General features: G+C 40.0%; 1 protein-coding gene across 1 annotated transcript; it reads right to left on the bottom strand.

Moving 5' to 3' along the window:
• Positions 1 to 434: 434 nt before the first annotated feature.
• On the bottom strand, positions 435 to 26071 carry APELA (apelin receptor early endogenous ligand; the record flags this gene model as incomplete). Its single annotated transcript, XM_026008090.2, has 3 exons — positions 435 to 4147; positions 24109 to 24198; positions 25513 to 26071. Coding segments are annotated over 2 exons (648 nt in total), but the record flags the coding sequence as incomplete, so codon positions are not given.
• Positions 26072 to 27168: the final 1097 nt, after the last annotated feature.

Below are 27168 nucleotides of genomic sequence, written 5' to 3'. Positions count from 1 at the left end.
TATTCATGACTTGAGCTGAAATCAAGAGTTGAATGTTTAACTGAGCCACCTAGACATCCCTCAAGTGCACTTTTTAAATTAAACAGTAAACCTAATAAGTTTTTTTTCCCATTATTTTATTTTATTTTATTTTTAGGTGGGAGGTAGGTGGAGGTAGGGAGAGAGGGCATCTTAAGCAGACTTCAGGCCCAGGGTGGAGCTTGATCTCATGACCCTGAGATGGTGACCAGAGCTGAAATCAAGAGTCAGATGCTTTTTTTTTTTTTTTTTTTTTTAAGAGTCAGATGCTTAACTGACTGAGCCATCCAGGTCCCCCACCCCAATCTAAATAATTTTTAAAATGCGGCTCAGGTACTCTAAAAGCAGAACTCCAAAAATCACAATATGGACAAGAGTAATCATCCACAATCTCGTTAGAGGGAAGAATATTTTAATAGAAAACACTTTTTTCTCCATCATATTACAAGTTTGGGACTTTTTTATTTTTCAAAGATAATATTAAAAGTTCTTAAATGCTAAAGAGTCATAAATATTTTTTAAAATATTTTATTTATTTATTCATGAGAGACAGAGAGAGAGAGAGAGGCAGAGACATAGGCAGAGGGAGAAGCAGGCTCCATGTAGGGAAGCCTGATTTGGGACTCGATCCTGGGACTCCAGGGCCACGCCCTGACCTGAAGGCAGATGCTTAACCGCTGAGCCATCCAGGGATCCCCTGAATCATAAAATATTTTTGTTTGGTTTACTTATATTTGAACCTTCCATGATACTTAAGGCTCAGTTTGAGCCCTCCATGATATATATGGCTCAGCTCATATTTAGTTAAGAATAACTATTTGAGTTATGAAACAAAAATTTTAACACCTCACTGGAAGAAATAATAGCATGGAAACTAACATATTATCACATGCTTCAAGGAAATGTTACATTAAAAATGGAAAAGTTGAGAAATGGATACATAGCAAAATATTCTTTACCCATTACCAAATTAAAAACTTTTGAGAATATTCTGTAACCACCAACTACATAGCAAATGACACAAAACAGTTGATATAAGGTACTATGAGAACTTGTAAAACCTGAGTTTTGTAATACTCCTAAATATGTAGTCAGGAGACAGCATAGGTAGTTCTTGTGGATTCTTAAGTGTGCAATCAAATAACTTCCAGAGGAGGGTGAGGACTTTTCTGTTGAGCAGTTGACAGGGACCAGAGCCTCAAATCATCAACCTCACTACCACTTACCAAGACTCCTTGGAATTCAATTATGATTTTATAGTAGGATGAGAATTTAGATGTAAAAAGAAGCCAGGGCTAGAATCCAGTGTTCTTTCCATGAACATTCTGGCTGGGTGGAAGCCAGGAATGGAAAATGGGATACAGATCTAGAGTTTAGGGGGTGAGGTCATTTATGGAAGTGAGAACAAAGGGAAGAAACAAAGCCTGGAACTCAGCAATATGCTAAAATAACGTTCTTCTTACTGGATTAAAATTACTAATTTTTTCTTTTTGCCTCAGGCTCTAACATGGGTCAATTGATCCTGTCTTTATTTAAAAATTTGCTATTTTGTTCATCATACATTTTTTGGTGTTAATTTTTTTTTAGTGGTGTTAAAATATTATTTATCTCGTTTAGTGAGGTTTTGAGCACACCCTTAAATTTTTTGTCCAGATATTCTAGTCCTGGCCGGCCCTGTGAAGGAATAAAAATAGTGTCGGAATGGAACCAAAGACCACTGATTGAATTCAGAGTTTGAAAGAAAGTGAGCCAAGAGAGAAAGATCAACATTACAATTCTTATTTGGTTTACCACTTGCCATCTGCTCCACTTCACTGACTCACCTCATGGTCCCAAACTGGGGCAGCACCATTACTTCTGTTCCCCTTAACCATCTTGATTAAACTATGTAAAATCTATTTTCCTTTGTATTCTGAATATGTTGGAATTTACAAAGAACTTTTAATAGAAATTTTTATAGAAAAATAACAAAACACCAAATCATAGTGAAAGTTAAGTTTAAAGTATACATATTGACACTCCTCTGGTCTCCCCCTCCAACTATCAGTGAATAAATTTGGGTCCATTGTCATGAATTTGTTCTGGAATGCCACTTTCAGCATACATGCCACTGATAGCAGAGTTTTTATAATTTTTTTTATTCTTTTTATTTTTTTTAATTTTTTTTTTCAATTTTTATTTATTTATGATAGTCACACAGAGAGAGTGAGTGAGAGAGGCAGAGACAGAGGCAGAGGGAGAAGCAGGCTCCATGCACTGGGAACCCGATGTGGGATTCGATCCCGGGTCTTCCGGATCGCGCCCTGGGCCAAAGGCAGACGCCAAACCGCTGCGCCACCCAGGGATCCCGAGTTTTTATAATTTTTAAGAGAATCTTTGCCCTTATTCCCCTAATCCTGAATTAAGTAAAAAATCTCCAGTGGTAGGGTATGTATCAAGGATGCAGTCTTAAATGCCTCAATTAAAATGAACAAAAAATTGGAAATAAAGACAAGTATCAGAAGCATTTCTACAAGGCTGTGTTTTAACACTTTGAACATTTCCTGTACAAAAGGACAACTAGACAGTCAAATGTCTATTGAAAACTTATTGCTGTTGTATGAGCAGAAATCTACAACCGTTTAATTACCTTGCAATGGTATGGCTGGTTTTTAACTTTGTGAATGTGAGTCTGTACTTGAAAAAATTGGCTTCTATTCAATGAGCTGTATCTGAACTATATAAAGTATTGCTTTTGCCTTTTTTTTTGTATAAAATATATAAACATGTTTTAAACATAAATGTAAATGGTAATAGCTTATATTTCTACTGAAACGCACTTATATAAAAGAATTAGAATTTGTCCAGAAAATTATTTAGAATTTCCCCAAAGTATCCAATTTAAATGAGGTAAAAACATCTCATAAAGCATCTTTTGTGCTTAAAGTTAATCACAGTGCTTTTATAGAAACTTTCCATCCCAAAAGACAATAAACTATGAAAGGAGACAAATTCTGTGATTTCAGAATTTCTATCTCAAATTCTTTATAGTTTACAAATCTCAACTTTTTATCTTATCAAAATAAGGGTTAATGGTTTATGGTTTCTTCCACTCTATAATGTTTACAGTGCAAATTTTCTAATCAAGAAAAGAATTTGTAATTTTCACACCTGGAATTAACTTACAGCAAAATAAAAACTTTATGCTACTGAGCTGTCTTTTAATAAATACAAATTAAGAGTGTATTTAACAACTTAAGAAGACCTAAAAGAACTTCAAAGGAAATCAGACATTGGCTTCTTATAATTACATGATGAGAGATACCAGAAATGGACATTTTCGTTAGTATTTCAAACCTTCTTTTACAACTTTATGGATATTACTCAAAAAAAAAAAATACTTTCACAAACATTAAATCCCACAATATAAAATTGGTAGTAATCAATAGCTTCTTTTTGTTTTTTTTAAGATTTTATTTATTTATTCATGAGAGACACAGAGAGAGGCAGAGACATAGGCAGAGGGAAAAGCAGGCTCCTGACAGGGAGTTGGACGTGGGACTTGATCCCCAGACCCTGGATCATGCCCTGACCAAAGGCAGACGCTCAACCACGGAACCACCAGGCATCCCTCAATAGCTTCTTTCTTAGTCTTTCCATATAAATAATCAATTATAACCAATTAATGTTTCCCTACTCTGTAAAGCCAGATGGTCAAAGCATTTGATTTCAGCTTTAGCATTTTTGGAAAAAAAACACTTAAACATACAAATATTTATTTTAATACTTTTGGAGAATTATAAGACGATGAAAGAAAAATTTTAAGTTCTTATACTTCTTATTACCGGAGAGTTCTAAGACATTAAAAAGTATTTTTCTTTTTAACTCCTCTAAGAATAGTAATGTGCAGAAAAAGATTTTTGTTATGCAACCAAATAATTGTGCTTCAGATGAGAATTGCTTTTAAATTTGTTATTTTCCCCTCTGAAGGGAAACGAGGGAGAATCCTGTAAAACCAATAAACCATCCCAGATGCTTTCAAATGATTCCTTTTTGTACAGGAACTTCTAAGCAATCACACTATGGTGTGGGTGGGTATCTTTCCTTCACTCCTCTTATGGCAGACCAGGTGTGGTTACCTAGAGAAGATCTACATTGGGAAGGCAAAGGAGAAAGAAATATATTATAATAAGAACCAATTTACCCATGCTTAATTTCTTTTTAACAGATAACACGTTATGAAAATTTGCCAAGGTTTTTCAGTGCGCTGAAAGCAACTTTATATTTTCTTACCTTTCAATATAGAAACATCTATATTCCTTCAAAAGTCTGAATTTGTTAAAGAGATTTTTTTCATTAAATTATTTTTCACCCTTTGCTCAGTGATCCACAGTAGCAGTCTCAGCTATTTTTTTCTTAATATTTTGGATTTGATTCCCGATATTTGTACTAGGTAAGACAATTTATTTGGAGGAGGCCAACGAAAACATACCAGAACCAGTATCTTTTTCTCAAGTAGGCTTCATGCCGAACCTGGGGCTTGAACTTACAACCCCGAGAACAAGAGTCACATGCTCTACTGACAGCCAGGCACCTCCAAGAGCAATTATCTTAATTTGAGGTATTTTAACAGGTAAAACGGTCCAGGGGAAACTTCTGACGTTAAGAAACTACTTAATAATTAGTGCTTAGCGATGTTTTAAATATACGGTAGGGCAAAATAAAACTACTTTTTAAAGAGAAAAATGGATCTTTTACAGGAAGACAATTCTTGGTATCAAGGTTTCCCTAGGCAATTTGTTTTGGCCCCCTCCAGAAGACATGAAGGCATTTTTGGAAGCTTCCACCTCCTTAACATTTCACTTTCCTGACACTCATGGTGAGGTGTCAATTATAACAAATTTAGCAGTAAAAAAAATGCAAGTATGCCTCTTCTAGTAATCACCTCAGGCTGCCTAAATTTAGAACATAAAAACAAGATGGTCTTTTTGCTCATCAGATCGCAAAGGTTAAAAACATTGTTAACATGCAGTGTTGGCAAAAGCGAGGGGAATACACTTTCTCACAGCTTGCTATTGGAAATATAAGGTGGTGTAGCTTTTCTACAGAGCAATATATTACTAGGTACGCATGTTTAAAATATGCAGAGTCGAGAGCACCTATCCAGCTCAGGAAATAGTGTGAGCAACTCCTGATCCCTTGGGGGTTGTAACTTCAAGCCCATGGTGGCCACAGAGCTCACTTAAAAAAAAAATGTATAACCTGGAGGGTTCTTAAATGTTATAAGAAGCTCTGTGACCCTTCTTCCCAGTGAAACAACCTTAGCTGATGAAAACCTTTTTTTTAAAGTTTATTTCTTAGTAATCTGTACACTCAACATGGGGCTCAAACTCACAATGTTGAGATCAGAGTTACACTTCCAACTGAGACTGCCAGGTGCCACTTTAGTTTTCTTTAAAAATGTATTTAAAAGGGTTCCTGGATGAGTCAGTTGGTCAATGTTGGACTCTTGATCTCAGCTCAGGTTCTAATCTCAGGTGGAGAGTTCAAGCGCAGCATTGGCTCCATGTTGGGAAGGGAGCCTACTTAAAAAAAAAAAAAGGTTTTTAAAGTCTTTGGAAATTGAGATAATATGGAAATTGTCTGAGAGAACAGAGCAAATGGAGAAACACTGATTCAAGTGCTGTAAATGGAATGTTTGTGTGCTCCCCAAATTCACATATTGAAACCTGATTGGCGATGTGATAGTATTTGGAGGTGGGACCTTTGGGAGGTGAGTAAGCCACAAGGGTAGAGCCTTCACGACTGGGATTAGTGCCCTTATAGAGTAGAATCCAAAGAGTTCCTTAGTCCCTTCCACCATGTGAGAAGATAGACATCTATGAACCAGCCTCCCCAACTGTGAGAAATAAATTTCTGTTCATAAGCTACCTAGTCTGTGGTGTACTTTGTTAGAGCACCCTGAACAGATAGAGACACCAGAAAAATCTAATGACAAGAACTGGAAATGGTAAATAAGAAGGCTAATGCAACAACTCTATAGATATATGTATTTCTTCTTCCTTCTCTCAGACTTAAAGGACCTAAAATTGTAGAAAGTAATAATTTTAATAAAATTGTATGTGTAACGTAGGGCAAACTCACAACCCCAAGATCAGGAGTCACATGCTCTACTGATTGAGCCAGCTAGGTGCCTCAGAAATAAAAAATCTGAGTAAGCATTTTTACTTGTTTTACAAACAAGTAAAAATGATCTTACTAACAATTTAAAAAACTTCCCACAAAGAAAAGCTTTAGGTATGATTTCACTTATATGTGGAATTTAAGAAACAAAACAGATGAACATAGAGGAAGGGAAGGAAAAATTTAAAAAAGGCAAAAACAGAGGCAGGCAACCATAAGAGACTCTTTGCTATGGGAAACAGGGTTGCTGGAGGAGAAATGGGTGGGGGAATGGGTAACTGGATGATGGGCAGTAAGAAGGGTACTTGATGTGATGAGTGCTGGGTCTTGTATGCAACTGATGAATCACTGGCTTCTTCCTCTGAAACCTAATAATACAGAATATGTTAATTGAACTTAAATAAAAAATTTTAAAAAGGAGCCTTAGTCCAGATAACTTCACTGGTGAGTTTTACCAAATGTTCAGTTTTCCCCCCAAACATTTAATAATTTAATGTCACATACGATTTCAATAGAATAAAAGACAAAAATGCAGATAATCTCCATAGATACAGAGAAAAAAAAAGTTAAAATTCAGTACTCCTCTTTCACAATAAAAAACTTTCAACAAACTGGGAATAAAAGGGAACTTCTTCAACCTGATAAAGCACATTTAAAAAGACCCACAGTTAACATACTTAATGGTGAGAGACTGAATGCTTTCCATCTAAAATCAAATTAAGACAAAGATGACTGTTCTCACCACTTCTATACAACATTGTACAAGAGATTCTAATTAGGGCAATTAGGCAAGGAAGGGAAATAAAAGACATCCAGATTAGAAAGGAAGTAGGGGCGCCTGGCTGGCTCACTCTATAGAGGATGTGACTCGATCTTGGAGTTTTGAGTTCAAGTCCCAAATTGGGGGTAGCGATTATTTAAAAACAAAACCTTAAAAAAAAAAAAAAAGTATCTATTTGCTGATGACATGAGTTCATACACAGCAGATCCTAAGGAACCTACTAAAAACTATGAGAATGAATCAATAATTTCACTAAGTTCACAAGATTTAGGATCAATAAACAAAAATCATATTGTATTTCTATACATGAGCAATGAACAATTCATAACTCAGCCATAATGTGATAAAACTACAAAATTCTTAGAAGAAAATACGGATGTAAGTTATATTTGTAGCCTTGGAGTAGTCAGTGGATTTTTTTTTTTTTTAAGATTTTATTCATTTATTCATGAGAGACACAGAAGCAGAGGGAGAAGCAGACTCCACGCAAGGAGCCCGATGCAGAACTCATCTCAGGACCCCAGGATCACGCCCTGGGCCCAAGGTAGGTGCTAAACCGCTGAGCCACCCAGGGATCCCCTAGTCAGTGGTTTTAAAACATGAGGCCTAGGGCAGGCCGGGTGGCTCAGTGGTTCAGTGCCAACTTCAGCCCAGGGCCTGATCCTGGAGTCCCGGGATCGAGTCCCACGTCAGGCTTCCCTGCATGGAGTCTGCTTCTCCCTCTGCCTGTTCTTAAAAAAAAAACAAAAACAAAAACAAAAACAAAACAGGCCTAGAGCACAAGAAACCGAAAGGAAAAACAGACAAATCTGACTCTAACAAAACTAACAATTTTTAAAAAAGATTTTATTTATCTATTCATGAGAGACACAGAGGCAGAGACACAGGCAGAGGGAGAAGCAGGCTCCATACAAGGAGCCTGACGTGAGACTTGATCCCAGGTCTCCAGGATCATGCCCTGGGCTGAAGTCGGTGCTAAACTGCTAAGCTATCCGGGCTGCCCAAAACTAACAGTTTTTATGCTCAAAGATAGACCCTACTAAAGTGAAAAGACAACCCAAAGAATGGGAAAAAATAATTGCAAATCATAGGGGTGCCTGGGTGGCTCTACCAGTTAAGTATCTGCCTTTGCATTCAGGTCATGATCTCAGTATCCTGGGATAGAGCCCTGCATTGAGCCCTGCATCGGGCCCTGCATTGGGCTCCTGCTCACTGGGGAGCCTGCTTCTCCCTCTCCTTCTGCCTGCTGCTCCCCTGCTTGTGCTCTCTCTCTCTCTCTCTCTCTCTCTGTCAAACAAATAAATAAAATGTTTGAAAAAAATAATAACTACAAATTATATCTCTGATGAGGGCCTTCTATTCAAAATAGAATTCTTATAACTCAAAACAAAAAGACAAGTAAGCCAATTGAAACATGGGCAAAGATTTTGAAGACATTTCTCCAAGGCAGGTAGACAAATGGCCAAAGTACATGAAAAGCTGTTCAACATCATTAGTCATTAGGAACATGCAAATCAAAATCACAATGAGATAACAGTAGTCCCTCTTATCCCAATGATGTGTTCCAAGGCCCCAGTGAATATCTGAAACCATGGATAGGGCCAAACCCTATATATACTGTTTTTTTCCTATTCATACATATCTATGATAAAATTTAATTTATAAATTAGGCACAGTAAGAGATTAACAATAACTAATAATAAAATATAATTATAACAAAGTAATAAAAGTTATGTGAATGTGGTCTTTCTCTCAAGATATTACACTATACCCATCCTTTCTTGTAATGTGAGATGGTAAAATGTCTATATAATGAGGGCAGCCCGGGTGGCTCAGTGGTTTAGTGCCGCCTTCAGCCTGGGCCTGATCCTGGAGACCCAGGATCGAGTCCTGTGTCGGGCTCCCTGCATGGAGCCTGCTTTTCCCTCTGCCTGTGTCTCTGCCTCTCTCTATGTCTCTCATGAATAAATAAGTAAAATCTTTAAAAAAAAAAAAAAAAAAAAGTCTACATACTGAGATGAAGTGAGGGGAATGGCATTGTAATGTATTGTGCAACTATTGACCTTCTAAGACAGGTCCGAAGGAGAATCATCTTCTGAACCATAATTCACTGCAGGTACCTGAAACCATGAACAAAATCATGGATAAATTGGGGCAGGGGCGGGGGGGTCGGACTACTCTACCAACCTCTAGGATGGTTATAATAAAAAGTGTTGGTGAGGATGTGGAGAAATTGGAACCTTTATAGGGTAGGAATGTAAAATGCTGCAACCACTATGGAAAATAGTTCCTCAATAAGTTAAACATAGAATAATCATATAACCCAGTAATTTCACTCTTAGGTAAATACCCAAGAGAAATGAAAACATCTGTTCAAACAAAAATTTTATGAACTAGGGGCGCCTGGCTGGCTCAGTCAGTAGAGCATGCAACTCTTGATCTTGGGGTCATGAGTTCAAGCCCCATGTTGGGTGTAGAGATTATAGATAAATAAACTTAAAAATATTATAAATGAATGTTCAGAGTAGAATTATTCCTAATAACCAAATAGTGAAAATAATAATGACTGGATAAACAAAATGTGATTTTCCTATACAATAGGATTTTATTTAGTCAGTTAAAAGGAATGAGTGCCGATATCTGCTACTATATGGATAGATCTTGAAAACATTAAGCTAAGTGAAACAAGCTGATTGTAAGAGAAAAAAAATATAAGAATATTTATATAAAATGTCCAGAATAGGCAAATCTGTAGTATTAGTAGTTTAGTAGTTGTGTAGGATTAGAGAGCTGGGGAGAAAAGGGGAGTGCCTGCTAATCGGTATGAGTATTTCTTTATGGGGTGATGAAAATGCTTTTTATAAATAATTACCATGATGCACAATTATTTAAATATAGTAAAACCATTAAACTGTACAACTTAAATGGGTAAATTTTATACTATGTGAATATCCAAAACATTAAAAAACATGCATGTCCCAGTGATTCTTTTAGAAATGTTTTGTAAGTAAATGCACAAGCATGCAAGATGAGTGCATACATGTTCATTGCACTATTCAAAATAGCATAAATAAATAAACATCCACCAATAACCAAGTTAAATAAATGAAGGCTGCCCAGACAATGAAACTGAAGTCATTCAAAAAGGCTGTCTTCTAGGGTGCCTGGTTCACTTAGTCTATAGGGCTTGTGACTCCTGATCTTGGGATTTTAAGTCTGAGCCACATGCTGGGTGTAGAAATTACTTAAAAAAAAAAAAAAATCTTAAAAAAAAATTACTATCTCTAGATCCACAAATAAATGCATCTAAGTTTAGCCACCTCAAGAGGCAAGATGATAAATGCATTACACGTGTGTTTAAATTATCTGTGTGTACATATATATAATTTATATATATAAAAATGTTACTATTAGAGAAAAAAATGAGTACACATAAAGTTGAAAGCTCTAATACAATTTCCTTCCTTTTTTAAAAAAAGATTTTATTTTTAAGGAATCTCCGCACACACTGTGGGGCTCACAACTCTGAGATCAAGTTGCATGCTCTACCCATTAAGCCAGCCTAGAGCCCCTACAATTACACTATATAATGAAACATGAAACCTAAAGAACTCCAAAGTTCCTTCCCAAAGTTCCTTGGGCCATTGTAATGAGAGATGTTATAAATGGTACATGTGCATGTGCGCACACACGCACACGTATGTGCACACACAAGTGAAGTGACATTCGATCAAAGTCTTCTTGATTGAGTAGGAATAAACTAGGTGAAGAGAAGGGCTAGAACAACCTAGATCCTAGATCCAGAGAAATAATATGTGAAAGCTCTGAAGTGAAAAGAAAACAGGACATACTTGATAAACTCATAGACACAGTCAGTGAGTCACGTTGGATAGGGCTGGAGAGAGAGAAGTGCTCGATCATGCACAGTTTTATGGGCTACATTAAGAATTTTATTTTGAGGGACGCCTGGGTGGCTCAGTGTTTGAGTGTCTGTCTTTGGCTCAGGTCGTGATCCTGGCATCCTGGAGTCCTGGGATTGAGTCCCACATCGGGCTCCCTGCTGGAGGGATTCTACTTCTCCCTCTGCCTATGTCTCTGTTGCTCTCTCTGTGTCTCTCATGAATAAATAAATAAAATCTTAAAAAAAAAATTTTACTTTGGGAAGAAAAAAAAATTTTATTTTGGGGCACCAGGCTGGCTCTGTTGATGGAGCATGTGCTCGGGTTTGTAAGTTCAAGCCCCATGCTGGGTGTAGAGATTACTTAAAAATATAGTCTTAAAAAAATAAAGTTTTATTTTAAATTTAACAGTAATGAGAAAACCTAAAGGGTCTTGAGTGGTATGAAGTTGTAATATGAAGAATGGATAGAAGAGAAGCAAAAGTAGATGTGAGGAGGATGGTGCAAGGCATACAGTAGAGAGGCCTTCGAGGTGTGAACTAGAGATGAAAGAAGTCTGGAATGGAGAGACTGAACAGACAAATGGACAATGGCCTGACCATATGTTAAAACAGAACCCTGACCCACAACTCTATAGCAACCAGTCCAGGAAGCCAAACCATTACCTATGGAGCAACTGGCCTCAAAAGGTCAAGATTTGTTCCATAACTACCAGGTTCCCTAATTTTGCCCCATCTTTCCTCTGATTACAATTCAGGACTAAGCAAAGAAAGCCATATATGCACCCCAAACCAATCACATAGGAAGCCCTACTTCTAGGTAGCCTGACTCCCAACTTCCCCATACCTCAAAGCCGGAAGGCTTTTTTCACCATAAAACTTTCTAACTCCCTAGCCTGTTCTTGGTCCTCTGCCAAATATGAATGACAGTGGCTGACTCCTTGCTCAAGCAAACTCTGAATAAATAGGCTTTACTTGTTCTCATTTGGGTGGTGTCCCCCGCCCCCCAGAATATTATCAATGTAAAGAGGTGATTGAGGCCAAACGAATGATTGAAACAATGTTTCAACAACACTTGAATTAAAAAAAAAAAAAAAAGTAAATGCTGAAACCTTTTAAAAAAAAAAAAAAGGAATGCTTAAAACAGAAGAGGGCAGAGAAAAACTAGAGCTTGCAAGCCTTTTAAGTATGATTAAGCCTGCCTAGGAGTCAGAGGGTTAGCTGCAAACTTAGTGGAAAAGTAGAATTATGATGTCAGAAATTTAAAGGAAGAGATTTTTGTAGCCCGAGTAGTCAGTTGTTAAATTCTCCTGAGGAAAAAAAAAAAAGAAGAATAAAAAAACCTTAATTTAGAAAGCTGAGGTGATTGGTGGCTATTTTTATTTTATTTTATTTTATTTTATTTTATTTTATTTTATTTTATTTTATTTTATATTTTATTTTATTTTATTTTATTTTATTTTATTTTATTTATTTTATTTTATTAAAGATTTATTTATTTGGGAGAGAAGGAGAAAGAGAATCTCAAGCAAGACTCTGTAATGAGGACAGAGTCTGAGGCAGAGCTTGATCCCAAGACCCTGAGATCGTGACCTGAGCTGAAATCAAGAGTCATATGCTTAACCCACAGAACCACACAGGCACCCAGATGGCTATTTTAAAGAAGGTATAAAATAGATTAGAGTGGATTGAGATGTGAATGGAAAATAATGGATCAGATAGGGTGCCTGGCTGGTTCAGTTGATGGAGCATGCAACTCTTGATCTTGGATCAAGCACCCTGTTGGGTATAGGGTTTAGTTTAAATAAATAAAACAATTAAAAATATTAAAAAAGAAAATAATGGATCAGAAATGCGGACCACAAAAGACTGGTTTGAGAGCATTCACTGAGAAATGCACGGGTGTGTATGGTGTTTGTTTTAGTATGTAGTCTTATCAGCATTTAAACCTCCATCCTTGGTGATAAGTAATCCAGAGAGCAAGGAGAATGAAGAAAATGCTTAAGTGGCAGTTTCAGATTCCTGAGAAAGTAAGAAGGGACAGCCGGGACCTACAACACAGATGAAGGAATGGCCGTGCTTTCCATGGCTGCAGGAGGGAAGAGGAGGATGAGGGTGAGCAGGGTGGGACGTGGATTAGATAGGACTCTAGTTTGGTGCTGGGATGTTGAGGGATAAACCATCTGATGACTTCTCTTTTCTGTAATGTAAGAGGCAAGGCCACCTGCTGAAAATGCAAAGGAGAAAGGTCTGAAACCAGAGGTGAGTAGAAAAAGTAAGAACCAGTGATGGCGGAGCACGAGGCAGCAAGCTGATGACAGAAATGCAGCAGGCTTGCTAGGTGGTGAGTGGAGATGAAGGATATAAGAGTGGTTCCCCTCTGGCTTCTTATGTCCTCTTCAGCAGCAGTTACATGCCTGATGAAGACCTCAGGATTCATCCAGAACAATGTGATGAAGACAGAGCAGCAGGGCGACTTGTGATATTGGCAACGCTCATGGAAATAATGAATTATAGAGTCTTGACTCTATTATAGAGTCTTAGCTAGAGGAAGGAAAGACTCGTGAGGACCAGTGGGTCTGGAGAAGGATGGCGGTTACTCTGGAAGGCCTGAGGAGGTTGGAGTAGTGGCCGTGGCTGACCAAGCTCCCAGCATGACTGGGTATGCATGGGTGAGACTCCAGTGGAGGAAGAGTTCTTGGGAAAGCCTCTATATTTTGCCTATTTTTTTTTTCTCTAATAAAATTTTAACAGAGGCACCTGGTGGCTCAGTTGGTTAAGCGTCTGCTTTCGGCTCAGATTGTGAGCTTAGGGTCCTGGGCTAGAGCCCCAAGTCGGGCTCCCTGCTCGACAAGAAAGGGGAGTCTGCTTCTCCCTCTGTGCTCTCTCTCGCTCACTCTTATTCACTTAAATAAAATCTTTTAAAAAGATTTTTAACAAAGCAGGATAAAGGTTTACATTATTTATAAATCGGTATAGATATTCTGACTGATAACAGGTAAACTATCAAGGATTTTAATTATAAATGAGCAATATACTGGGGCACCCCACATTGGGCTCCCTGCTCAGAGGGGAGTCTGCTTCTCTCTGTGCCCCTCTTCTCTCCCCCCACTTGTGCTCTCTCTTTCTCTCAAACAAATAAAATCTTAAAAAAAATAAAATAGGGCCTCCTGGGTGACTCAGTTGGTTCCACACTCAGGTCATGATCCCAGAATCCTAGGATCAAGCCCCACAGTGGGCTCCTCTCCCACTCCCCTTTCTTTCTTTTTTTTTTTTTTAATTTTTATTTATTTATGATAGTCACACACACACACACACACACAGAGGCAGAGACATAGGCAGTGGGAGAAGCAGGCTCCATGCACCAGGAGCCCGACGTGGGATTCGATCCCGGGTCTCCAGGATCGCGCCCTGGGCTAAAGGCAGGCACCAAACTGCTGCGCCACCCAGGGATCCCTCACTCCCCTTTCTTGTGTGCTCACATGCTATCTCTCTCTCTCTCTCTCTCTCTCTCTGTCAAATAAAAAATAAAACCTTCAAAAATCAGCAATATTCTGAGGGACACACTGACAAGAATTTGTTTCTATTGACGATTCTTCATAATTTTATTAAGATCAGGAACTTCAGAATTCATCTTTACATTTTGATATTACGGATAGTATTGAAGATATATTTTTTTAGAGATTTATTTATTTATGATAGACAGAGAGAGAGAGGCAGAGGGAGAAGCATGCTCTATGCCGGGAGCCCGACGCGGGACTCAATCCCGGGACTCCAGGATCGCGCCCTGGGCCAAAGGCAGGCGCGAAACCGCTGAGCTACCCAGGGATCCCCTATATTACAGATAGTATTGAAAGAATTGTGGCATTCAATAATACCATGCATCACTATTAAAAAAAAATACATCCAAGAGTGAAATGTGTTGAAATAGTTAACAATAAGCAGTCTTATTTTTCTCATCCCCTAAATACCGATAAATATTCACTTGCTATTATCTAGGAATATTTTTCAAATATGTTACTGTTATGTAATAATAAAATTAACTAGATATCAGTAGATCATTACCTGAATACGTAACTGAGAACAAACTAAGACAAAAGATTTCTGCTACAAAGAAATTGTAGATACCTGAGTATGATAGAGAACAGCCACTTTGTTTTTTTTATTTTAAAATTTAATTTTAATTTTAATTTTTAAATTTTAAAATAAAAAAAAGAATTTAAAGAGAGCAGCCACTTTAAGAAAACATCCTCAGAAAAACTTATAAGACATTTTGTAACAAAAACTTGCAAACTGAAGAAAACTTTGAAATTAGGCTTTAGTCCATCATACACACATTTTGGTAGGGGAACAGACATTTGTTATAATAATATATCACCTATAACCTAGCTACATTTCATATGTTTAATATATATCATATTTTTAATATATTATCATTAAGGCATGATTTTTATAGAAACATTTTATTTCATCAGTAAGTTAGCAACATGAAGGATTTTCCCTGAGCGTGGTTAATTGAGAAAACAGTATTTTTCTCTCTTTCATTCCCTTTTAAGAGGCCCTATGGGTATTATAGTGCACACAGGAATCCCCTGTATTTAGGACCACCTTCAGGACACTGACACGTTTTAAACATTTATCCTCCAAGCTTCAGGGGCCCAATCTTGTAATCAAGGAATGGACATTCCAATACTGATAAAATCTGGACCAAACACAGTAGAACATAATAAATACCTTTAAAAATGACACTGATAAAAATGCTGTGATTGTTGACAGAGTGGAAGATTATTTTAAGCTGAGTGGATGCAAGTGGACCTCATAAAGGCAATGGAATTTAGAAGAGCTCTGAGGGAGGGAAAGGGTTAAATTTGAGATGAGGGAAGCAGTTCCTACAAGGAAACACTTAGCACAGAGATAGAAAATCAGAATTCAGTTTGTCAGTTACTGTTAGAAAGTAAAGTGAAAATGTGTCTTCAGGTCTCACTGTAGTAAATTTTTTTTTTTTTTAAGATTTTATTTATCTATTCCTGAGAATCACAGATAGGCAGAGACAGAGGCAGAGGAAGAAGCAGGCTCCTTGCAAGGAGCCCGATGTGGGACTCGATCCCAGGACTCCAGGATCACACCCTGAGCCCAAGGCAGACACTCAACCACTGAGCCACCCAGGTGTCTTAAATGCTAAAATAACTAAAAGGTTCATTTCATGTCTGTTAGCAACATTTATGGAGTGCCTGCTGTATGCGGGACACTTTCATTGGCTAATGAAGCAAAGATCAATACAACCCACTATTAAGAAGTTGGCTAAGCCACACCTTGGTACTACTCCCTCCGGGTCCATTTTGTGTGGCCTAGCAGCCTGCACAGGCCTGGCACCAACACTAGCCCCTCCAGCAAGCTCCTGTGCCCAGCAGCAAAGTCACAGGCAAAGAAATGTAAGCTCCTGATATCACTTCTCCAATAGCCCTCTGATCCAGTCTCCCCTGTCCTCAGGCCCTGTATATCTTATGTATCCCTTATTTTTTTTTTTTTTTAAGATTTTATTCATTCATGATAGAGAGACAGAGACACAGGCTCCATGCCGGGAGCCCGACGCGGGACTCGATCCCGGGACTCGTCGATCCGGGACTCCAGGATCGCGCCCTGGGCCAAAGGCAGGTACTAAACCCCTGAGCCACCCAGGGATCCCCTTATGTATCCCTTAGATATGAACCCTTGTGGAGAGGGACAAACTCTTTTGGTTTGAATTGACCCAACAGACCCTAGCCCAAGAACCCGAAACACTCCACCAGAATCCCAAAGCACTCAGGTAATTAAGGCATCTGCCCTAGGGCTTGCCTGTCTCTAGGTCTGCTTCTCCCTTAACCTTCCCATGGGGGGGGGGGGGGCTCTCCAGGCATTCCATGACCTTCCCCAAGGACCTTCGAGGAATACATTTCTCTATTGCAATTTACCTCCTGGCCAGCTTTTGAACTAAGGCTCCCCTGCTCATTGTCTTGCAGTAGATGCTCCACTTAACAAATGTTAATTCAACAAAGCAGAACAGCCACACTCTGCCTACAGGGAACTGGCATCCTGCTGAGGAAGGAAGGGAGGAGTCCTGCCAGCTAACAAGGTATCACAAAGCAGTGAGTCAGGTACTTTGACAGAATTATTCAAGTAGGTTGAGAGCAAAATGTAGACCTCCAATACACATTGTAGGGGCATCAGACTCAGGAAGTTTCCTGAAGGATGAACTAACAGCCAGAATAAAGTAAGGACACTGCAGACAGAAGTGTACTTTGAAGAATAGCAAGAGGTAAAGAATAGACTAAAGTGATGTTAATAATAACTGTAGCTGCTACTGATTCAGCAGTTACCATGTGCTAGGTGTGGAATGGCAAAGTTGATACCGTTACTAGCTCCCTCTTACAGGTTTGGAAGTGGCGGGGCGGGGGTGGGGGGGTGGGGAAGGGAGGGGTGCCTTTTTTTTTTTAAGATTTTATTTATTTATTTGAGAGAGAGTGTGTGTGAGACAGACAGCAAGGACAGTGGGGAGGGATACAGGGAAAGGGAGAAGCCGACTTCCCACTGAGCAGGGAGCCCAATGTGGGACTGGACCCCAAACACTGGGATCATGACTGAGCCACCCAGGCGCCTGGTGGTGGGGGTCTTAAAGAGGACAACTGACTTACCAGTGACCACCAGTGAGTGAGCTTGTGGTCACTCAAATGACCATAGAGCTCAGCTCGAATCCACAACAGCCAGCATTAATCCTTTCTTATCCCTTCTAGGAGAGGGAAGGGGAGAACAGGTGACAGATGGTGCTGGAAAGGCATGTTTTGTAAGGTCTTGTTTTTTAACTTATGGGAGTTAGAAGGCTTTGTTATGTCCTGAAGATTACCGGGACAGTTAAGAATTTTAATCAAGATGAGACATAATTGGATTTACAGTTTGGGAAGATCAAATAATAAAAGGAAATAAAAAGGGTTTTCCAGAAGTGGAACTAGAGGCTGGAATGATCAGTTAAGGAATTGATGTCATGCTGGAGAGATATAACAGGTACTAAAATAGGAACAGAGATGAAGAGGAGGGAGCAGATTTTTAAAAACATCTCAGGGTAGAAATGACAGGCCTGGGAAACCAGCTAGAACTGAATATTAGAGCACCAGAGGCTCAAAAATTTACACAGAGACAGTAAAATGTATATTTCATAGCACAGAGCTTGATACAGAGTAAACATCTGATATATAATAGCTCTACAATTATTCTCCAAATTCTGCAAACACAAGAGAAATACCTGCACGGGAGTAATTGAAGAGTTTAAGTGTGCATTCATTCGTTCATTCATCAAATATTTCTGTGGAGCTTACTACAGTCACTGGGCATATAACTGTGATCAAAGCAAAGTCCCTGCTCCTATGGAACTTACATTCTAAGGAAGAGAGGCAGATGATACTACACAATGACAAGGTAAATATATGTGATGTCAGGTGGCAGTAGGTGACATGGAGAAAAACAAAACAGAAAAAGGGAAATAAAAGTATTTTGGGTAGGATGAGGTACTGCTTTTTTATATAAAAGTTTATTTTGGTGCATCCCTGGTGGCTCAGCAGTTTGGCGCTGCCTTCAGCCCAGGGCCCGATCCTGGAGACCCGGGATCGAGTCTCACGTCGGGCTCCCTGCATTGGAGCCTGCTTCTCCCTCTGCCTGTGTCTCTGCCTCTCTATCTCTCTCTCTCTCTCTCTCTCTCTGTGTCTCTCATAAAAAAAAAATAAATAAATAAATAAATAAAATCTTTAAAAAAATAAAGTTTGATATCCCTTTTTTTGTTTTTTGGGTTTTTTTTAAGGATTTATTTATTTGAGAGAGAGAGGGAAAGAGAGAGAGCACGCATGGGTAAAAGGGACAGAGGGAGAGAGAAACTTAAGCAGACTCCTGCAGATTGCAGAGCGGGACATGGGGCTTGATCTCATGACCCTGAGATCATGACCTGAGAGTCGGGCACTTAGCTGACTCTGCACCCTGGTATTGCTTTTTTAAAGAAAGGAAAGTCCTTCCTGATGACATCTATGATTTTGGAACAGAGAACCGAGTTACAAGAATAAGCTATGCAGAAGCCATACTTGCGATTTGCAAATGCACTGTAGACATGAACTTGAAGTGACTTAGAACAGCTAAAGTGATCCCACGTAGGCGACTGGACACCTGGTACAGGTACTAAGAAATAGTGATTTGTTTCAGAGATAAATAATCAAAAGGGAGCATCGTATCATTGAAACAAGGAAGACCTACTCACTATTTGACCTGTAGCAAGATAACTGAGGACAGAATAAAAATGTGTTCACTGGATTGAGAAGAGAGTCACTGGGGATCTTTCCCAGAATGCACTGGGTAGCAGTGTATTGAAACAGTAAGAAAAGAAACAGCTACTTTTTCAAGAAACTTGGCCATGCAGTGAAGAACATGGGCTAGTCACTAGAGAGCACCATGGGGTCAGCGGTGCACCTATTTTCCTCGTTTTAAAAGATGAAACCAATCAGTTTTGACATACTGAACAATCTGAGGAAGAAAGGGAATAATTGTCAGCTTAAGATTCTTGAGATGTAGAGAGATTACCCACACTCAGGAGAGGAATCTCTTAAAAGACTATGAAGTGAAAATAGAAGTGTAGCAGATGTAAATGTAGCTGGAGTGTGGAGTCTGATTTTAAAGCTTGATGATCTCCGTCTTCTCTGGGAAGAGAAATTATCTCTTGCTGTGAGCTGGAAAAGGTTAAGAAGTTCAAGGAAACTAGAGATCATTAGAGATTTAAATGTAGGTGACTGGGAATCAGAGGTGCCTAAGGGTAAGTAAAAGAGTTTTTCCCAGAAGCACTTGCCTGGCTCAGTCCGAAGAGCATGCGACTCTTGGGGTCATGAGTTTGAGCCCCACATTGAGTGTGGAGGTTACTAAAAATAAATGAATGAATAAATAAACTTAAGGCCAAAAAGGGGGGGGGGTGTTCTCACAAAGTCCTGCCAATGTTGAAGATAAAATGCTCCACAAGAGTAGAGATTCTGTGCTTTAGAAAGTTGGCTTTCAGTTCAGCAAGAGAGTGAGAAAGGCCAAGACAATAAATAGGACAATTGCAGAAAGAATTGGCAGGTGAGGCTAGAGGTTTGGTCAAACGTCAGAAGCCCATAACTTTGAGGGGGTAAGAATAAGGCAGAAAATAGAGAACATACTAAGTAGTACTTAACATTTTGAATGGTAATCAAGAGTGACAAGAGAGTACTAGCTGGTCTCAATTTAAAATAATGTACTAAAATGTACTTTTACCAGGGCACCTGAGTGGCTCAACCAAGCTACGCAGAGTCTTGGTTTCAGCTCAGGTTGGGATCTCAGGGTAGCCACCCCCTCCCCACTCCCATCCCCCACCCCCAACTCCGCTGGCTCCCTGCTAAGTGCAGAGTCTGCTTGAGATTCTGTCCCTCTCCCTCCTCTGCTCCTCCTCTCCCACCCTCCCACCCCTGCTCACAAGCTTTCTCTCTCAAATAAATCTTTTTGCAAAAAAAAAAAAAAAAAAAAAAAATGCACCTTTACCAAAACCTTTTCATAGCTATTGCCTCTGGGAAATGAAAAAGGCCAAAGAGACCTAATTTTGACTTTACATTCTTTCATACTGTTAGGAAAAGATTTTTTTTTTTTTTGAGATTTTTTTTTTTTAATTTTTATTTATTTATGATAGTCACACACAGAGAGAGAGAGAGGCAGAGACATAGGCAAAGGGAGAAGCAGGCTCCATGCACCGGGAGCCCGACGTGGGATTCGATCCGGGGTCTCCAGGATCGCGCCCTGGGCCAAAGGCAGGCCCTAAACCACTGCGCCACCCAGGGATCCCAGCAAAAGATTTTATACCTATAAACATATGTCACAATTACTAAAAAGCTAGATAAGGACACCTGGCTGGCTCAGTCAGTGGAACATATGACTCTTGATCTCTGGGTTGTAAGTTCAAGCCCCATGTTAAGTATAGAGATTACTTTAAAAAAAAAAAGTGAGATCGAGTGTACATTACTGGGTTATATAGTTATCTAGAGTATTTTTTATTTATTTTAAAGATTTTATCTATTTATTTGAGAGAGAGAGAGGGAGAGAGAGAGAAAAAAACACAAGCCAGGGGAGGGGCAGAGGGAGAGGAAGAAGCAGGGAGTGCCACATGGGGCTCTATCCCAGGACCCTGGGATCATGACCTGAGCCAAAGGCAGGTGCTTAACAAGTTGAGCTGCCCAGGTGCCCCTGGAGTACATACTTATAAAGAAAAGCTTTGGGACCCCTGGATGGCTCAGCAGTTTAGTGCCTGCCTTCAGCCCAGGGCGCGGTCCTGGAGACCCAGGATTGAGTCCCACATCAGGCTCCCTGTGTGGAGCCTGCTTCTCCCTCTGCCTGTGTCTCTGCCTCTCTGTGTCTCTCATGAATAAATAAATCTAGAAAAGAAAAGAAAAGAAAAAGAAAAAAAAGAAAAGAAGAAAAGAAAAGAATTGATGGGATGCCTGGGTGGCTCAGTGGGTTAAGCATCTGATTTTGGCCCAGGTCATGATCCAGGGTGTCCTGGGATCAAATCTCACATCAGGCTCCCTATTTAGCAGGTGGCCTGGTTCTTTCTCCCTCTCCCTCTACAACTCCCCCTGCTTGTGATCTCTCTCTCTCTCTCAAATAAATAAAATATTCAAAAAAAGAAGGGGAAAGCCTTGATACAGTGAGATTTTATGGCTAGAAGAGGAAAATCATGAGAATCTAAGGATTTTGCCTCATTTTCCACTCTAAAACTATCACATTAGCCTGTAAACTTGAATTTCTCAACACCCTTTCTCTTGTTTTCCTCCACTCTAATTCACTTAGGGCTGAATGTGATACCAACATATTTCAGCAAGAAAAAACAATTATGAAGAGAATGAATTTTATACAGCAAGATTTTTCTATTTAATTAACTCAGTTGTAAGGGTTAGGAAATGTCACTGAAGATCACTGAGAAGGACTCTAGGAGTTGGTAAAATTGACAGAGTAAAGATAATGGAGCATTCTTGTTAAGGGAGCTAAAAGCCTAAGCTCCTTCAAAGGTTAATCTGGACAACTTCCAAAGTCAACTGTTTACCTCACCTGTCCTCTCCCAGTCTTACATGACCCTAACTGAATCAAATAGCCATGTGTGATTTTTATCTAAAACATGCAGAAAACAGGGGTGGCTATCTGGCTCAATCAGTCGAGCACTCCTGATCTTGGGATCATGAGTTCAAGCCCAACGCTGGGCATAGGGCTTACATGAAAAAACAATTAATAAACAGACAAATAAAACATTCAGAAAACAGAGGGAATAAGTGAAAAGGAGGTTCCGCCTTAGAGTTCCGCTACACCTAGGTCTACAGTGATTTAGCCAGCAGTCAAATCATTGTGTTGCAGGACTTATAAAAAGTGTGCAAGTATTTAGGACAAGAATTGTGGTTTCACATCTGAGGGCAGCACTGGGTATCATAGCCCTCGCTGAGCAAGACCTTGGAAAATGATCATAATATTCATCCCACATTGGCTCTTATGCTATCACTAGATTTCAAAAGAGGAGTTCTGTACATTCCTCGAAGAACTGTAGCTGGAATGCAGAAGTAGTCTAAACAGAAATAAGAAAATGGATGCTGTAACCTGAGCAGTTCTTTACAACAGTCAGTCAAATTTTGTACAGGACTTCTCTTACTAGATGGTTTACACAGGCTCTATTTAGATTTCCCTTTGGTTTACAAACTTGGTTTATAGATCAAAATTTTCCTGAATTTTGACAATTCAAACTTCATTACTCTGTCTTGTTTACTTGCAACCCTAGTTTTTATGGCAGGTGGTTTGTGGAGAAAGCTGATACAACCCGTGGCCAACTGAGGGCTTTTATTTGCCTTATGCAAGGTACCTTTCTCAGTATATGCAGGAATTCCCTTGCTACTGTGAACTGCCTCCTCTCCTCTTTGTTATTTGTGGAGGAGTGCTGGGAAAGTCTTGAACTTCACTCCTAAGCACAGATTTTACCACTGTTTATATCTGAGATTGAAATGCATTATTGACACATGCCAAAGGATTCTTTAGGATAGAAAATGTTTTAGCCCCTATTAGTTGGCCTCTCAGGAATTTCTTACTGTATCTTTCTGGATTTTTCTAACAAACGTATTGTTCATATTTTGAGAGCAAAGGGTAATTTGTTATAGATACAGGTATAGAGAACTTGGCTTTTTGTCTTAGCCCTCTTGATACATGATTACTGAATTGTTCCTTCATTTAATGTCCCACTAGAGGACGTTCCCCAGGTTTGAAAAGCATGTATTAAACAAGAGGCATGGCAACCATTCTCTCCTTGAATAGTGCCATAAACACTACAGTCTACAGACCAACTGAATAAGCTAACTTAGCAATTGCCTGCGTATGCTAACCAGCTGAGGGATATTTCTATGGCATTTTTTTAAAGGATGATATATTTTATAAGAATTAAAGAGCTTAAAATAATTCCAGTGGAATGCCCCATCATTTATTTTTTAGTATGAAGAAATACACAGTTGGGCAGTGTTTGAAGTTAATTGATTCAAGCAGTATTACTGGTAGTGGTGGTAGTATAAAAATCACTGGTCTTTCAGTGAATAAAAAAAAGGGGTGGGGGAGGAGGAAAGTTCTTTTCATAATTTAAAGATGCAACAACCATCAAGACCAATTCTATGTGTAAGGCTGGAAAATTGCCATGGTTTTAATATTAAATTGATTTTATACACTCAAATATTGTCAAGAAAAATAAACTATTTTAATAATCTATGAAAATATCGAGGATGGTACATCATCTATATGGTGTAATTGGGCAAATATGTTCCAATGCTTTCAAGGACACAGTGGTCTTAGTGTCTTACAGGGCTATTCAGTGTTCTTGAAAACAGATTGTTTAAAGATACTATCACAATTTTATTCTCTGGGTACCTGAGTTTTCATTAGGAAATTGTTTAACACAAGAAGAGTAATCCCCACCCTATCACTCAGAATCAGTGATTATCAAGATTTTCCTACATTTGCTTTATCCCATTAAACAACTAGAACAATTCTCAGATATCATGTCATTCAGTATTCCCATTTGTCAGGATGCATTCCTTGAACTGATAATCATCTTAAAGGTATTATCACATATTACAAAATATAAATGAGCCTTCTTTGATAGATCTAATCTGGAACATTGCCTAAATGTAGTAAAACAATTTTCTATCAGAAATACCTCAGGGGAAGGGCACCCGTGAATGGAGAGGCATACATCTCCTCTGAAGGCAGTTGTGTCTGTGCAGTTTTCTTCTCATTGCCAAATTAGCTGAGAAAAAAAAAGGGAAATATTAAGAGCATATTTCAGAAAATGAATTGTTTAATCTGGAGAATGTAAGGGAATATTTTGCGTCCAAACTATATTGTGATTATTTGGTACTTGTTCAGAGGTGATTGTGATGTAAAAATTAACATGATGCAAAAATATGAAAAATATTCCTAACAACTCATGTTAACAGCAGGATCTAGTTATAATAACCTCCTCCTTCCACATTACTTCTTCCTAAATGCTCTTGGATTTTCAGCTAATGTAATGAATTAATCACAGATACTTTACAAGAACATTGTCCAAGGTGTTCTGGAGTTCAGAAGTTTGATTAGCAATTGCTATTAACTGTAAGCAGGGGCCAGCTGCTTTCCGAATTGCTGATTTGTACATTTTTTTCTTGTTTATGTAAAAGGGCAAACCCGGGGACGTCATTTGAAATAACCTCAGTGATCAAACTTCTCATTAACTAGAAGGGAGAGACTGAATTTTTAACCAGTTATGTGCCCTTTTCTGCTCTAAATGGAGAAGTATGTTACCAGTTGAATAATCTGACATGGAATAAATATTACCACCTTTCTCCTTAAATTTGGGTTTGCTTTTCCCTGAGTCAGAACACTTTCTTTTCTTTTAACTTGCCAGGGCTTTGAAATCTTAGATATTTGATTTTGAAGTAAAAGCACATTAGAGTAACTGTTTACTAATTCTTGCTGGTAAGAACAACACAACTATACCATCTTTGAAAAATGTGTCAAGTCGATTACTATTATCTTGACCATAAATATTTTTGACATTTTTGGCTCTGTAAGCACAATAATACTAAAAGCTGCATTTTTAAGTGAAATATATAATTACGTAACTAGAAATAACATAATCTGTCTTAAGGTTTCATATGTATTTTGTCACATGATCTTTCTGTTAATTCAAAATGTTAACATTGCCCCCACTCCAGACAGCAACATGTTCTGCTAACCAACCCCTTTGGCTTTTACATTTTCCCTAAAAATCCATTAAGTCTGTTTACCTCTGTAATCAATAGACCCAACAGTTGTATTTCTTTTTTTACTTAGGACAACATACCTAAAGTAACTTAGGAATCAATTTTTCTTTGAATTCTGAAAAACTGGTAAAATACTCAACGTCATTTAAAATCCACCCACTTTTTAAGGTATTCGAGTAGCAGACCCGACAGGATGGATAGCATGCTTCGGAAAGCCTACATTCTTACCCAAACCCCTAAGCACCCCTAAGCGACCTGCAACAGGTACGTGGCCGCCCAGCTCACACGGGCACGGACAGTGACTATCAAAGTCCTACCTGGTCTCTGTCCGTTGATAACAAGGAGACTCAGCATGAGAGCACAAGCCGCAAGGAAGAGTCGCCGCAGTCTCATGATTCCGCGTCCCCGCGGGAGCGAGCTCCGGGGCGGCGGGCCGGGCGGTGCAGCGGGAGGTCCCCGGGGGAGCGAGCTCCGGGGTGCAGCGGGCCGGGCGGTGCAGCGGGAGGTCCCCGCGGGAGCGAGCTCCGGGGCGGCGGGCCGGGCGGTGCAGCGGGAGGTCCCCGGGGGAGCGAGCTCCGGGGTGCAGCGGGCCGGGCGGTGCAGCGGGAGGTCCCCGGGGGAGCGAGCTCCGGGGTGCAGCGGGCCGGGCGGTGCAGCGAGAGGTCCCCGCGGGAGCGAGCTCCGGGGTGCAGCGGGCCGGGCGGTGCAGCGGGGCCGGGCGGTGCAACGGGAGGTCCCCGGGGGAGCGAGCTCCGGGGTGCAGCGGGCCGGGCGGTGCAGCGGGAGGTCCCCGCGGGAGCGAGCTCCGGGACGGCGGGCCGGGCGGTGCAGCGGGCGGCGCAGCCTCACAGTCCGCGCGGGCTCCGGGGAGGTTAATGATCACCTCCCCCGAGGCTACTGGGCTGCGGCGGAGCCTCCCGCCCCCCCTTTATTTCCATAAGCAAATACCGGTGAGCGAAAGCGGGGGCTGAGCCCGGGGGAGGGAGCCCGCAACTCCACCTGGACGCGGAGAGATGTGTGGACCCAGGCAGGCCCCCCCGCCCCGCCTTCGCATCTGCTGAAACTGGGCTTTGCCGTATTGATCCCACGAGCGGAAACCAATCGAAATGACAGGAAGTCTCTCTTTTGTCCTTTTCCGAAGGAACTCTGGCCGAAAGGCGTTCTCCCTCCCAGACCCGCTGCCAAGGGGTGCCTCTTCGCTCCCAGTCGCTAAATTGCCTCCTGTGTGCGGCTTTATATCAATCAGCATTCCTGAGGTTTGAGAATGTTCTGAAATAAATCTGAAAAAAATGTTTATCTTTTGACTCCGCAAAGTGCGATTTAAAAAGTAACGGGGATCGATTCCATCTGCAATACCATCCAGGAGTTTTTAAAAAGGAGGTTTAGGGAAGCCACAAACTCATGAAATCTGTGTTCTGTTTAGAAAATGTATATGGGGTGGGACAGCAGCCTAACGCATCTCGGACACAGAAACGAGACATGGGGAAAGCAAGTCCTCCGATCACCTCCTGCTGAATTCAGAAGACCCAGGAACCGTCTAGTATTGTCTCTGCACACATGCCCTGAGATCTTCTGAAGCATTTTCTTGGGGGGGGGGGGGGTAGCTGTTGCAAATGGAAATCACTGTCCTTACTACAAAGTGAACGGAAAGAATAGTATAGATACACTCTGGGGTGCAAGTACAGCCAAACTACCAAATCTAAAGCCTGGGCAACTTGTTCCCAGTGGCCAGGCATTCTAGTGCATTTTCCTTCTCTAGGTCCAGGTAGTTGATGCATAATCTTGGGCTTCCAGAGATTTGAAATTAATGCATGATTTGTCCTACAAGTCACTCTGTAAAATTCCCTGCCTGCCTAATTATCATGCACTTTATAGCAGGCAATAGCATACAGAAATTCTTCAAGTCACTTAAAATCCAAAGACTATTTGCCCATCTGATGACTGGAAACATAACATTAAAGGGTACTGCATTC

The sequence above is a fragment of the Vulpes vulpes genome, chromosome 10, assembly GCF_048418805.1.
Source record: "Vulpes vulpes isolate BD-2025 chromosome 10, VulVul3, whole genome shotgun sequence".
NCBI lineage: Eukaryota > Metazoa > Chordata > Mammalia > Carnivora > Canidae > Vulpes > Vulpes vulpes.
The sequence above is the reverse complement of the archived record's forward strand: the minus strand, read 5'-3'. Positions and strand labels throughout refer to the sequence as shown.